General features: G+C 44.8%; 1 protein-coding gene across 2 annotated transcripts in view; it reads right to left on the minus strand.

Annotated features, from left to right (window-relative positions):
• Positions 1-15251, minus strand: part of ADAM23 (ADAM metallopeptidase domain 23) — a 77277-nt gene extending 62026 nt beyond the window's left edge. For both annotated transcript variants that reach the window (XM_056861632.1, XM_056861633.1), the window contains exons 1-3: positions 15164-15251; positions 13041-13267; positions 6396-6472 (exon numbers count right to left, since the gene is read on the minus strand). In XM_056861632.1, coding sequence (XP_056717610.1) covers positions 6396-6424 — 29 coding nt within the window. In that variant the 5' untranslated portion in view covers positions 6425-6472; positions 13041-13267; positions 15164-15251. The remainder of the gene's footprint in view (positions 1-6395; positions 6473-13040; positions 13268-15163) is intronic.
• Between the last annotated feature and the right edge of the window lie 401 nt (positions 15252-15652).

Genomic DNA, 15652 nt, shown 5'->3' on the forward strand with positions numbered 1-15652 from the left:
ATCTCAATCATTGTCCTGTTGATATTTGGCTCTTTTGACTAATGAGTTTGCCGACCCCTGTCCTAGGCAGAAACAACTTAAGACACAGGTACAGGATGGGGGATAGTTGGCTTGACAACAGTACATGTGAAAGAGATCTGGGAGTCTTAGTGGACCACAAACTGAATATGAGTCAACAGTGTGATATGGCGGCTAAGAAGGCCAATGCAATTCTGGGCTGCACAAAAAAAAGTATTGTGTCTAGATCAAGGGAAGTAATACTAGCACTGTATTCTGCATTGGTCAGTCCTCACTTGGAATACTGTGTCCAGTTTTGGGCTCCACAATTTAAGAAGGATGTTGACAAGTTGGAGCGGGTCCAGAGGAGAGTGACCAGAATGGTCAAAGGTCTGGAATCTATGCCCTATGAGGACAGACTTAAGGAGTTGGGTTTGTTTAGTCTGGAGAAGAGAAGGTTAAGGGGTGACATGATAGCCATGTTTAAATATTTGAAGGGATGCCATGTTAATGAGGGAACTAGCTTGTTCTCTGTTGCTTCAGAGACTAGAACATGGAGTAATGGATTTAAACTAAGAGAAAAGCGATTCCACCTAAACATTAGGAAAAACTTTCTGACAGTGAGGGCGGTTCGACGGTGGAATGCCCTGCCTCAGAGGGTGGTGGAGTTCCCGTCTTTGGAGGTCTTTACGCAGAGGTTGGATGGCCATCTGTCGGGAGCACTTTGATTTTGGGATCATGCATGGCAGGGGGTTGGACTGGATGGCCCTTGTGGTCTCTTCCAACCTTGTGTGATTTTGTGTCCTGCCAGGCCACTGAGTGGTGGAATTGGTTCTATTCAAACCTTGCTGGCTGTGATGGAGAACAAGCGGACAGAGGTATCGCTGCTTTATGAAACCGCAGGGGAAAGAAAGCGTGCAGGCACGGAGCTTGGCTGCATTGGTTGCAACAGGCTTACAATTAGAAAATAGTGGGTGTTTATAAGTCCAGTATTTCCGCAGTTTATTTACTGGACGGAAAGGGAAAATACTGGGTTGCCTGGTTTCAAAGTGGACACCTGGCAACCCTATTTGTGCTTGTCTCTAAGTCCTGCAATGGACATTTTGTGGTGGTGCCCACCAGCCTCTCTCAACATTCCAAAGGTGCCTGCAGGTTCAATACAGTTGGGGACCACCCCATTACACCAAACCCATTCTGAATGGACACCAAGCCCACAGTAAGGTATGTCCTCAAACTAACCCAACACCTGTTATGACAGACATTTTACAAATGTGACAAACTAGTGGCCTGTTTAAATCAAAACAAACAGAAATGTAAGATGCATTTGTGAATCAAACACCCTACACCAAAATGTTCTGAAAAGGAAAAGCCTTCTAATTGAATGAGTTAGATCCAAAGTCAGTTTCCACCAGCAGAACGGAGGGAGACATTTTTGCCAGTTTACCCTTCTCATCACAGACCCCCCCCCACACACAAATTAACTCCTCAGGTTGATCCTGAGGGTCCTGTTTCACCCAGAAGCAGCATTTCAGGGAGCTCAGGGGATTGCAGGGGGAAGGGGAGAGGCAGGCAAGATCCATTCAGCTGACATACATTCCTTTTGTTAGGAGAAACCAAACTTTAAATCCAACCCCTTCCCTTTGATCCCCTCAGTCATCTGTACCCATCTCCAGAAAGCAACATTTTGGCCCAGAGAAACTGCTTTTCTCCTAAATGCTTGGCATCCTTGGGATGCGCACACAGCCAAATATGCACAGATATGGATGTAATTTCCATTAACATGTTAAAACTCTGATGTCAAAACCAAAGTGAATTCCACTTCAGCTAAAATAATTTCTTTTGCGATGGAAGTTAGAAGGAGTGATGCTAATATTGTGATTCAGCGCTTTTAAAAAAAATAGCTTGACTGTTCATGTGTGTGTGTGTGTAAAGTGCCATCAAGTCACAACTGACTTAAGGTGACCCCTTTTTGGGGTTTTCATGGCAAGAGACTAACAGAGGTGCTTTGCCATTGCCTTCCTCTGTATAGCAACCCTGGCATTCATTGGTCTCCCATCCAAATACTAACCAGGGCTGACCCAGCTTAGCTTCTGAGATCTGACAAGATCGGGCTATACCATGCTGCCTTCCCTCCCTGACTCTTCATAAACCAAAACTTTTATAAAATCACATCTTCTCTCTTCAAAACGGTCACACCACTGACAAAATAATCAAAATTAGACCTCAACTGAACTTCACAAAGAGGGTGATGCTCTGTATCGTTGAAAAATATTTCTGCTGATTCATTTTGGCTTAGATCTGCTGAAACAGTCAAGTAAGGACAACAGCAGCTGATCGTGCATTTTATTTCTGCAGCATTCTGCACTTACATGATTTCACTCTTGCCTTTGAGTATAATGTTCACTTCTCTGACTTCAGTGTTTGTTTTATAAATTTACCTTTACTCCAGCCAGGTATTCACAGCTGGTTACCAAACACAAAAGTTATTTAGGAAACAATAAAATGATGCATATCACCACAGCTTAAGCATAAGCAACTATTTTTTCTTAAAAGACTATGCCCTTGATCCTACTTGCGGTGCAAGTTGCTACCAAAGGGAAATATGACCGTGCCTAAGTTCCATCGTATTGTGGTCACATTATGAGAAGACAAGAGTCACTGGAACAGACAGTCATGCTAGGAAAAGTTCAGGACAGCAGGAAAAGAGGAAGACCCAACAAGAGATGGATTGACTCAATAAAGGAAGCCACAGCCCTCATTTTACAAGATCTGAGCAAGGCTGTCAAAGGGAGGACATTTTGGAGGACTTTGATTCATAGAATCGCCATGAGTCGGAAGCGACTTGACGGCACTTAACACATACACAAGTTTCATGCATAGTTGTAACAAGCCTGGAAATGGGGATTTGCCAAGGCAACTGGCCCAAAGGAAAGCCTACTTGTGCTGATGCAGCACAGGACCATAAGGTGTTGCTCCAGGTACTAGTGGGGAAAAACTGGAGGGAGTACACTGTGGGAAGTGGATGAAAATTAGCAACTTGGCTGGAACCCTGGCTAACCCAGTCTCCAACACACCGATGCAACATTTATTTATCCAAATATTTATACCCTGCTTTCCCCTTTTGTGGTTCAAAGTGGCTTACAATTCATAATTAAGTAACTCAATAAAAAACAATTAAAATCCCCAAAAATGCCGGTAAAAAAGCTCTTAAAAGCCCCAAAAAAGCTCCTCTGCCTCCTCAATGAGCTTATTCCATAAAGCAGAAAAAACAACTGAAAAATAATGGGCTCTATCAGGTACCACGCCCTGACCTGGATGGCCCAGGCTATCTGATCTCGTCAGATCTCAGAAGCTAAGCAGGGTCAGCCCTGGTTAGTATTTGGATGGGAGACCACCGAGGAATACCAGGGTTGCTCTGCAGAGGAAGGCACTGGCAAACCACCTCTGTTAGTCTCTTGCCATGAAAACCCCAAAAAGGGGTCGCCATAAGTCAGCTGCAACTTGAAGGCACTTTACACACACACACATTAGATGCCACAGTGGCAAACTTAAGCAAAGCAACAACCAGAAGGTAACAACCAGAGAATCATAACTGGTGGTGCACATAACTGGGAAACCTAAAGGCAAATGGTTTTCCAGATGTGTCCGCTGCTGATCATGAAGGGGTTTAAAACTTTGAATTGAACTTGGAAACACATTGAATTGAACTTGGAAACAAACTGACAGCCAACACAATAAAATAGGTACCGTATATACCCATGTATAAGCCGACCCGCGTATAAGCCGAGGTGCCTAATTTCTCCCCCAAAATGGGGAAAAATTAGGCACCCGCGTATAAGCCGAGGGTCGGCTTATAACCCCTCCCCCCCGCAGGCTTATCTGACAGGGCTCTCCAGCGGCGAGGGTGCAGCAGGGGCGCAGCCCGGGGGGGCCTGGGCAGCCTTCCTGCGGCTGCAGGAGGCTACCCCAGGCTGCTCCCGGCGGCAGGAAGCGGCGGCGAGGCCCAGGGGGACCCGGAGCAGCCTTCCTGCGGCTGCAGGAGGCTGCCCAAGGCCCCTCCCGCCCGGGAAAAATGGCGGGGGGGGGCGGGAAGGGCCGGGACAGCCATCCTGCGGCTGCAGGAGGCTGCCCAAGGCCCCTCCCGCCCGGGAAAAATGGCGGCGGGGGGCAAGAAGGGCCGGGGCAGCCATCCTGCGGCTGCAGGAGGCTGCCCAAGGCCCCTCCCGCCCGGGAAAAATGGCGGGGGGGGGCAGGAAGGGCCGGGGCAGCCATCCTGCGGCTGCAGGAGGCTGCCCAAGGCCCCTCCCGCCCGGGAAAAATGGCGGCGGGGGGCGGGAAGGGCCGGGGCAGCCATCCTGCGGCTGCAGGAGGCTGCCCAAGGCCCCTCCCGCCCGGGAAAAATGGCGGCGGGGGGCGAGAAGGGCCGGGGCAGCCATCCTGCGGCTGCAGGAGGCTGCCCAAGGCCCCTCCCGCCCGGGAAAAATGGCGGGGGGGGGGCGGGAAGGGCCGGGGCAGCCATCCTGCGGCTGCAGGAGGCTGCCCAAGGCCCCTCCCGCCCGGGAAAAATGGCAGGGGGGGGCGGGAAGGGCCGGGGCAGCCATCCTGCGGCTGCAGGAGGCTGCCCAAGGCCCCTCCCGCCCGGGAAAAATGGCAGGGGGGGGCGGGAAGGGCCGGGGCAGCCATCCTGCGGCTGCAGGAGGCTGCCCAAGGCCCCTCCCGCCCGGGAAAAATGGCGGCGGGGGGCGGGAAGGGCCGGGGCAGCCATCCTGCGGCTGCAGGAGGCTGCCCAAGGCCCCTCCCGCCCGGGAAAAATGGCGGCGGGGGGCGGGAAGGGCCGGGGCAGCCATCCTGTGGCTGCAGGAGGCTGCCCCAGGCCGCTCCCAGCGGCAGGAAGCGGCACGGGCCCGGCGGCGGCAAGTTTCCCCCCTCCCTCCTCCCTCCCTCCCCCCGTATTGACCCGTGTATAAGCCGAGGTCGGCTTTTTCAGCCCATTTTTGGGGCTGAAAAACTCGGCTTATACGCGAGTATATACGGTAAGATATGTTCCAACTGGTTAGCCCCTTATTACCATTAGGCTGCTACATTCTAAACCAGTTGACAGCAGCCCTACATAGAGCCAGGTTACAGATAGTCCAACCATGTTACAAAAGCGCAGATCTGTTTGGCCAGATCAGATGAGTCTAAAAAAAGAGAGTTCATCAATCAAATGCAGCTGGTAGGAGGAACTCTTGGCTACTTCTCCAACCTGCTTTTCAAACAATCCCAACACTTAGAAACACTCCTAAGCTGATCTGCAAAAATTAACTCCACTCAATCCAAGAAAACTGGGTTCAGTCCCTTCAAGACATCAACCTTCCCAACCAGTATTGCCAGTCTTAACTTCAGCTTGTTCTGCCTTGAGACCCTGGCCTCAAAGCATTAGTTCAGAATCAAGACAGACGCATCCATTATGGTGTCGCGAAACCTTATCCAATTTTATACTTGGAAAATTATTTTGATTGCGTAGTTACAAAATATGTTTGACAAGGCGATTAGTTTTAGGTTGTATCATCAGTAATGCTAAAGTTTTCTTTTTCAAGCTGGGAAACCATTTTGATTGTATAACTGTGTTGAATAAGCATGGCAATGTAATCTGTTTGATTTGCTTTTCACTTTTTGTCCTTTTTAATTGTATTGCTGAAATCCTCATTTCCCTTTCCCTCCCTTGTGTTCCCCCTATACGGAAAAAAAAAACTATTTAAAAAGCGCTTGATGATGGCACTGCCCTCCCACCTTCTTCATCATATCAGCGCAGAAGTGTCCACCCAGCAAGAATCTTGCCAGGCCCCCCATGGCAATCCCACCTCCCCAAAGCTGAGCCATGGCTCACAGATGAACCACAGTAGATTTGTTAAGACCCCCCCCCCCCCAAAAAAAAAGGGCTAAAAGGAGAGGGGGAAATACTGGAGCTCAGCACTGCCTTTCTGAAGGCGGTGCTAAGGTCTGCTTACTCCATGGATTGACTGTGGGCAGAGCTGTCACACAGAGGCTTTGCCTACAACTGCCGAGCCTCTGACTTTTAAGTCAGAGCAAAGGACTTAAAGGAGAAAGTCCCAGAAAGAGCACAACATCATGTGGAAGCTCCCAAAAATAAAGCATGGGCATGCTGTGTGGAAGTAGCCCCTCTGCAGTCATTCCAGTCTCAACCTACTGATTTTAGTGGGCTTAAACTCAAGTAACTTTGCATGGGACTGCACTGCCAGTGACTATCCACTGTCTGTTCTTTCTATTACATCTTTTATTTTTTGCAGCAAACTTTAACATAAAGTTCCAGAAAACAAGTTAAAAAAAAAAAACAGGTCAACATTCACTTTCCCTCAGAATACCTATGGTTTAAAAAGCCACAAATATACACTTACTTATTCAATGAGATGTCAAGAATAAACATGGAGCCAAAGGCCTCAATCTGGAAACTTGCCTGAGCCAGATGCACAGCCTGAAGACAAGAAAGGAAAGAGGCAGAGGAAGAAGACATGCATAGGAGAACGTTTGTTATTTTGCCAAATTATTTACAACAAGCAAGCTTGATCACAAACACTCTTATATAGTTAAAGCAGTTCATCTGTGATAAACAACATCCTAAAATAGGTTGATTACTGTACTGGTGATTACTTTATGAACATGTTAATTCAAATATTTTATTTACTATAACATAAAATAATGCCAAGCAAGCATTAAATATTACAGAAAAGCATTGCTGCACTCCATGAAGAAGCAGCAGCAGCGTTGGTTTTTATATATGCCAACTTTCTCTACCAAAGGCAGAATTAAACCAGCTTACAATCCCCTTCCCCTCCCCACAACAGACACCCTGTGAAGTAGGCGAGGCTGAGAGAGCTCTAAAGAGCTGTGACTAGCCCAAGGTCACATGAAGTGGCTTTAGACTGAATCCGAAATTTGGTCCATCAAGGTCAGTATTGCCTCCTCAAAAGTGGTAGCAGCTGTCCAAGGTCTTAGGTACTGATACTTCACATCACCTACTAGTTGATACTTTTATCTGGAGATGCCAGGGACTGGACTTTCTGCATGCCAAGGAGATGCTGTACTACTGAGCCACAGCCCCTCTCAAATTCAGGCTTTGGTAATTCTTAAAAGCCACTTTAAGTACAGCAGTTAGCATAGATATTAATACAAATGCTACCAATTAAGGATTCTAACTCATGTAATAATTAAGATGTTCCAACCACAAAGGCAGCTGGGGGTCAAAACCCCCAAAGGGCACGACAACTCTTTCCTAACTCCATCTCCTGCAACAAAAATATATGACAGCTAAAGAGTTGTCTCAAGATTTCTTTGGATAAATACAATTATTTCTACCACAGACATATCTGGTACATATGAAGAGACATGTAGCTGCTCTATAGTTAAACACCACATCACAGAGCTGATCACAGCACAGATCTAGTCAGCTGCTCTGAGATATCATTCCCACTTAAACTGTGTGTCTACGTACAGTGTTCAAAACTGTAAAGGATTAAAATTATATTGAAATAATGTAGCTTAGGAAATTTAATTTGGGGAAGTAATCCTAAAGTCCTGTCCTAAATTAGGATAGGTTAAGACTAGAATTTATCTTCAATACCAACCTAAAATAGAATCTATCTAATCTTGGATAAATTGATCCACAAGTGAAAAACTAGCTTTTGGAAGATTTGAAACCACAGGACTTCCTTCTCTTCCTCTCTGTCAGCAATGCTGATTCTATGACCTTTTAAGCAGAGAATGAGAGGGAGGGCATCTTGGGCATCTTCTGGACATGGAATAGAGGTCACTGGGGATGGGGGGGAGGTAGTTGTGAATTTCCTGCATTGTGCAGGGAGTTGGACTAGATGATTCTATGATGCTAACCTGTTATTACGAACTACTTAATTCACAAATTTCATTATATAGCTCTTCTATGTAATTGTGAATTTTAGGAGGATACTGGCAATTTAAAGTCTGATAGCAGCCCTAACAGCCCAGACTAGTCTGATCTCATCAGACTACACAGGATCAGTACTCGGACAGTTGACCACCAATTATTTATAGGCCACCTTTTTCACTGAGACCCAAGGGCAGATTACACCATGTAAAGCAAAGCTAACAGTAAATTGATACATCTAATAAGAAATATAAAAGGACTAGAATTGCAGAAATTTGAAACAAAGCATACGTATTAGACATGACATGTTAAGAATACAGAACATGGTATTACACAAGCAGAAACACAATGCATTTTCCTAGTCCAATCTGTTATGATGTTCCCTTATTTCCTTTATAAAAATGCCATGCCAAACAGTTCCGTTTCACATAGTTTGTGAAATGCCAGGAGAGTGGGAGCCGTTTTTGGCTCTTCCCTTTTTGCTGGAAGAGGAATTATCCCATTCCTGCCCGCATAAAATGAAAAGGTCTTCTGCAAGAGGAACAGAGACTGACTGAATGAATGGTTTTATTTGCATTTAGCCACAGGCCATTACAAACATGTCAAGGATACCACAGATACATAATAAAAGGAAATACTAGGTTAATAAAATTCTGGATTAATAATAAATATACATAATAAAACTATGCTAAATCGATGCATACAAAAACAACAACAACAAATAACAACTAAAAATTGTGGTGGTGTACCAATCAGCCAATGGGACCTAGCGACCATTAAAATCAACTTGAAGGATCAGCTCCCTTAGCAGCCATATTGGCCCTTATTTTTTTTTGCTGCCAGAGCATACAGGGCAGTCCTATGAGAAACAAACCCATCGGTATCTTTTAACAAAAATACTAGTTTCTCGGCACTAGGACAAGTGTTTAGGCCAGAAACAAACCTGGCAAGAAATTTAGCCCTGGGTTCCACATATAGAGGGCATTCAAATAAGTAGTGGTATAAGTCCTCCAGTCTGACCTGGATGGCCCAGGCTAGCCTGATCTCATCAGATCTCAGAAGCTAAGCAGGGTCAGCCCTGGTTAGTATTTGGATGGGAGACAACCAAGGAATACCAGGGTTGCTGTGCAGAGGAAGGAACTGGCAAACCACCTCTGTTAGTCTCTTGCCATGAAAACCCCAAAAAGGGGTCGTCATCTGCGACTTGACGGCACTTTACACACACACACACACAAGTCCTCCAGAGCAGATGTTCCACAGATGCAAAAACTTTGCTCTTTTGGAATTCAGCAGTAACACCCGGATAATATAGCCAGGAAAAACCTGGCGCAGCAACGCTGTTGGTGGAGGGGGCGTCCCTGGGCTGGAGGGGCTTAGGAAGCTGACTAATGTCAGCTCCGCCCCTGGGAACGCCCCCCATGCCGGTGCCGCATTTCTGTTCCAGGATTTAGGTCCTGGAGAGACTGCGGCAGGGGGGGCGGTGTGCAGCTCTGCGACGCCCAGGCGCCGATGGAACTGCCCCCACTGCCGGCATTAAGTGCCTTTTACCACAGAATAAGAGCGCACTTACGCTGGCGGCAGGATCATGCAGCCTCCAAAAGAACTTTCAACCCATTTCTCAGGAACAGGCTGTTAGAGACCAACAAAATATTCATAGTCTGAGCTTTCAAGAGTCAAAGCTTTGCCTCTTGAAGGCTCACACCCTGAAAATCTTGCTGGTTTCTAAGGTGCTACTGCACTCAAATCTATCTACTCAGCAACTATGTTTCAGGTTTCCAGAATCCTTGCTGCTGAGCCAGTGGTTCCCAACCTTTTATCTCTCTTGTGTACCCCTTGGCAACCCATTTCCGTAAATTGTACCCCTCATATTACCAAAAGGTTGGTAATTAATATAGTTGGTTATTTCAAATGCCTTTTCCGGCCACTATTCAATCTTTTTCACAGACCCTTAAATGTCCCGGTTCGTACCCATGGGGGTACAAGTACCCCAGGTCGGGAACCAATTAGTTAGGTGAACCAAAAAGGAAAAGACAAATGTCAAAGACTTATGTGAAAATTCAATTCAGCCACCCAATACCACCTTAAAAAGATAATATCATGCTTGTAATCACAATGAAACAAATATAATTAGCCACCTCCTCTGAAACATGAATGGAAGGAGTTCCTGGAACAGATCTCTCTCTCTCCCCTCTACAACCACCTGAGCCACTGGAAACACTGCTCCAGAAGGTCAGCTGGACTCTCGGGAACACAGTGAAAGGCAGTATAAAGGAGCCACAGAATAATTAAAAAACACACACAAAACTGTATGAGCATTTGCTCGGTTAATGATAGTTTGTGCAAGAAGGGATGATATTAATTTCCTTTAAATGTGCGATGTAAGTGGAAGAATTGTGATCAACAGAATAAGTGTGAAGCTTTTGGTTTTTATGAGCTCAACAAACCAAAGCAAGAGATGGCATAGCTACAGTAAGAGATGGAACTGGTAATCCTTTAAAGCTCTCCAGGGGCTATGATTGCGCATTCATCTTTGCTGGGAAGAGTTAACAATATATTAGTTACCCTCTACTCATTAACTCAAGGCAGTGAACAAAAAAAATTCTTATAACTCAAGTGATTACTTTATTCTGCACAAATCAGCTAATGCCCTATTCACAAAATGAAGGTAGTATAATAGAATCTATTTTACAATTACTCTAAGATTATACTTAGGCACGAATACAAAAAGGAAACCTGTTAATGAACAAAATACTGATTTCTAGTTACAGAACTTTTGAACATGTCAACTGCATTACATATACAGTAGCTTATTATGTTAATTAGCATATTAACTCATACGTTTGTAAGGATTCCCCCAATCATAGATTATACATAGAGTATACATATATATCCCTGCTCTGAAATTAATTTAGCAGCACTTACAGGTGGAAGGAGATTCCATGAATACCATGGAAATTTTTACACTCATAAAAATTGGCTGGAACAGGCTTTAATTTTTGGTTTCCTGGTAGTAGTTTTTTTAGCATGCTATCTTTTCAATATAGTTACCTGCTTTGGATTTAACTTAACCACTATTTTTAATTAATGCTTTTGTGATATACTTAACAATGACATCTACATGCTATATAGACATTACTGGCCACTTTTCTCTAGTCTTATAAACTTTAAAAACCATTTTTCATGGGTGTTATTTGGGGGGGGGAGATTGAAGTTTTGGGGAAAACTGAAATATATACAATACTTATTTTCATATCAAACCCACTTATTTTATTGATTTAACAACATAAAATGTATCATTTATAACTTACTTAGCATATAAAATTGTACTATTTGACATGTGTGGAATTTAAAAGTATAAATACCTTAATTTTCTATAAGAAAAATTTCAAGTATACCCCCATACTTCAGAAAAAGTTGCAAACTGATACACCCTATGCCACCATACCACATATCTCTTATTTTTGCTATCTGAAAAATGGGGGGAGGAGCTGAAGGTAGAAAACAAATTCTGTAGTAAACATCAAAAAGCTTATTATGTGAACAGAAACTCTCTCAAAGAACAGCTAGCACCACCAGCATGACAGGATATTAAACTAAACTTCATAACACTGAACTTTTTTTACATTTAATAATGTGTTATTGAATATGTTACACCATATTAATTGTGACAAAATTATGGACATTTAAATAAAACATTCTTGAAAATGTAGTATTCATCTTCAGTTTAGTTTTTCAGAGCTCTCAAATTTTCAACTTTTTCCAACAGACCTTCAAATTTCTACTCATTACAGCTCATTTTTAATCTATGTAACAGAGATTAATTAGGACCTATATAAAAAAAACTGAAGATCCACAATGCATAGAGTGCCTTAGTATATAAACAAGTGTGTATCACTGGGGATTCCCTGCATTTGCATGCATCTAAGTGTAGCTTCTTATGTAGCATCAGAGGCGGCTCCCAAAGGTCCAATGAGTTTCAGAAGCAACGTGTCAGGTGGCACAGGGGCTTCATATACTCCACTGAGGTCTTACATATTTTACTGCAAGAGATCCTTCCTTTGTGCCCCCTTTGGGTCCAGCCACACAACATTACTAGAGATGAGGGGAAATGCCACTCTCTTAACTAGGGATTACCCCACAAGAATTTGAGAAGCCCCAAGGGTGTGTGATGTGGCAGCTGGCTCCCTTTTGTTCTCCTGAACCAAAGCAGAATGCAAATGATTTCAGTCCTATGCATCAGAGAACAAGACAGGTGTGACCAATGGTAAGGTGGCAGATATCCTAATGAGAATCCTGAAACCAAGTACCACTTCTAGAACTTCATACTCAAAGCTCTAGTACTGGAATTTATCCATAAATTATTTGCAACACATTCTTTGGATAGTCGCTGTAGCTGAGGGGAGATATTCATAGTTGTTTCCCCTTTGTTGCTGAGCACTGGGGGGAAAACAGGCATCCAGTCAAGAAGCTCTGAAGGAAACCCAGATGAAACTGATGAACTAACATCCACACATAGCTTGGTTAACTACTGTACTCTGGATTTCCTGTTCCATCTAAAACATAGTCAGAGACTGTGTTACTTAATGATAGGTTCATTCACATTTTGTTCCTGATGTGCTTAAAGTATCTCTGAAACCAACGGAACAAATTAATTGTGACCAATAAATTCCACTGCTTTCAATGGGACTTAAGTTGCAATTAAGTTTACTTAGATTGGCATTGTGTTTTACTTAATACAAAATTTGGCTCTGAGGTCCCTTTAGCCTGTGCCATTAAAAGAGACTGCCTACCCACTCTGTTACCATGGTTCTTTTTGTCAGATAAGATTAGCTGGTTGGAAGGGAAAGTGTCCTAGAACATTAAAGAAGCGAGTGAACTATGATTTGTACCCCAGGTTTTGTTCTAGTGGTGGCTGTGATGCCCTTGTCAAATTTCAGGGATTATTACCTGCAAGGACTCCAGGCAAGATTTAGTCATAACAAGACCTTCTCCTGATTTTTGACAGGTACACTATTCAACCCCATGAACAGCTATTTCTGAAATATTACCAGCCTGCTCAACAAACATTCTTAAAGCAAGACATCCAAGAGACGGGCTATTTTTGAACTATGTATCCTTTTTTTCTTTTCTTTTTTAAACTTACCTTATTGTGTTTTTGCTGGTACCTTGTTCTAGTATCCAGTATATGATAAGGGCTTTCAGAGTCTCTGTTAAGGTAATAGACAAGTCTTGAAGGCAATGTGATTTCTTTCTGGAATGCACTGCTGTGACTGTTATTTTTACTGCTACTACTGTTAGATTGTTGAAATGCAGTGTCTTCATCTGCCAGTGTTCTTTCTATATTTCCTGCGGTTTCATTCCAATGCAGAGCTAGGGAAGACAGAAAACTTGCCATCAATTTACAAAGCAACCGGACATTTCTGTAACATAATGCTTTACATTCTACTAACCTGCTGAAGGCAAAAATACAGGTCCTCCTTTGACCAAATGTGAACACAGCTTTACACTGTGCATTATTTAATTTTATAAAGTTTTACTTCACCACAGATTTCAAATACACATGAACTCAAGGCTTCAAAGAGCAAAAAAACCCCACTCACCACCCTTTTTAATGGCTATCCAACCATCCATTACCCTCTTTCAGCCAGGTTCCCACATAAATATTAGCCCTGTATAAATCTATGGATTTACTGCAAATCTTCCTTCTGCTCCTAAGATATATTGCAGCCATGTGCACTGAATGTTAATCAACTCTCTTTATATAATAACCATTTTCCTCTGGTTCTATAACTTTAAGACCGCATTCCGAAGTACATTTACTAGAAGAATGCCCCATTGCACTCCATTAGGCTTCCTTCTGAGTAAATATGTATACCTCTTTCTACAGGAAAAAAAAAACCCACTACAGCTCTCCGCACTGGGCACGATCCCTTTCTATATGTAATAAGTACACTCCACCCAGATAGCCAAGAAAGAGTACCAATACCAGAAGTGCGGACATGGGTTCACACACACATTTTAAAAAAAGCTACCCCTCGTTATTTGGCTTTGTTAAACCGCACAAAAAAACCCAGCAACCTTGAAAACCTGCCAGCAGCAGCGTTTGCTGCAGAGGAGCCTTGGGAAAGGACTTCTTCATCCTATCAGAAGCATAAGGCAGCTCCCCTCCCCCAAAAAGTCTATTATGTTGTTTTTTAAAAAAATAAAACACACACACATGCAAGAATGTCATCTCCATCAGACATGCACGAGAAAGGCGGAGAGTCAGGAGAGAAGAAGAGGCGCTCAGAAGCAGCACTCAAGATCAATTATGACCACTGAGCAGCCAAACAAGAAAGGGCCATTAATGTAGCAATTGCGTCAAGAGCGGAAAAACAAAAATGTTGTGTATAGAGAGAGAGCGTGCCTGGAAGAACTTATGATTATAAGGGGGGAGGGGGGAGAATTCCAGCACCGGGTTTCCAGTCCCTTCTTATATTATTCTGGCAATAATGAAAAAGACTTGGGGGGTGGGGGAGGGAAGCGAATTCAAGGAAAGGGGCAGCCAAGAGCAGAGAATTAATTTATTTCCTCATTTTCCTTTTTTTTAAATATATAACACATTGTAGTTGAAAGTAGAAGGTAGAACAGACGAGCTATATTACGAGTTAAGATCTGTCAGAAGATAGAATGACTAAGACCATTTATGCATGGGAGGTTTTGCCACTCTCTAGATGCACGTTTTCCCCATCTGAATTCTCAAAACTCAACATTAAGCCCCCATGCAGTTTTGAGAATTCAGATGGGGGAAATGTGCATCTAGAGAGCAGCAAATCCAAGGCAAACCTTTCCGTGCTAATAAGATTAACAAGGGCGAAAACGCACGGGAGGTTTTTAGCTTGGATCTGCCACTCTCTAAATGCACATTTCCCCCCCCCCCAGCCAAATCCTCAAAACTCAACAATAAGCCCCCCCCCTCCTCCATGCAGAGTTTTGAGGATTCAGATGGGGGGGGGGAGGGAAATGTGCATCTAGAGCTAGCAGCAAACCCAAGGCAAAAAAACCTCCCGTGGATAAATGGCCAAAGAAAAGAAAACACCCAGGTGCAATAGCAGGTATTGTGCTTGCGGGATGTCTGCACGGTGTTTTGTGCTGTTTAATGTTTGAAAAATAAAAAAACCTATCCAATTTTTTTTTGTTTAAAGGCAGAGTTCATCGGCGCTCAGGAGCCTCCCCCCCTTTCCTCTGCTGCAACACCCCCCCCCCTCCAGAGAGGCACTTACTTACCGGTGGCCGCGATGACCCCCCAGCTCTGCGGGCATCCCGGGCAGAAGAGCAGGAGGGCCCAGCAGCAGAGGTGGGCGAAGCCGGGCAGGGGCGGCAGCCGCGCCAGGCAAGACGAGGCGGAGGAGGAGGAGGCGGAGAGGCGGCCGGAGGAGGAGGGCTGCCGCAGAGAACTTGTGCCGGGCGGCTTCATGGCTCATAGCTTCGCCCTGGGGTGGGCAGAGTGGGGGGGGGACGAGACACACACACACCGCCTCGTCCGGACTGTGGGGGGGGGGGAAGAGAGGGAGAGATGCCCTCCCTTCTTCCTTTAAGGCTCAGGGGAGGGGAGGCGAGCGCGGCGGCGATGCTCCCCTCATGTTGCGGCGAGGTACGGAGGAGCGGGCGGCGACGCGGCTCCCCCCACCCCCCACTGCTGCCTCTGCTGCCGTTACGAGGCGCGCGGCGTCCGCCTGCCCGCCCAGCCCGACCGTTAACGGCCGCTGTTCTGCA

This window comes from Euleptes europaea, chromosome 15 (genome assembly GCF_029931775.1).
Source record: "Euleptes europaea isolate rEulEur1 chromosome 15, rEulEur1.hap1, whole genome shotgun sequence".
In the NCBI taxonomy this organism is placed as follows: Eukaryota; Metazoa; Chordata; class Lepidosauria; order Squamata; family Sphaerodactylidae; genus Euleptes; species Euleptes europaea.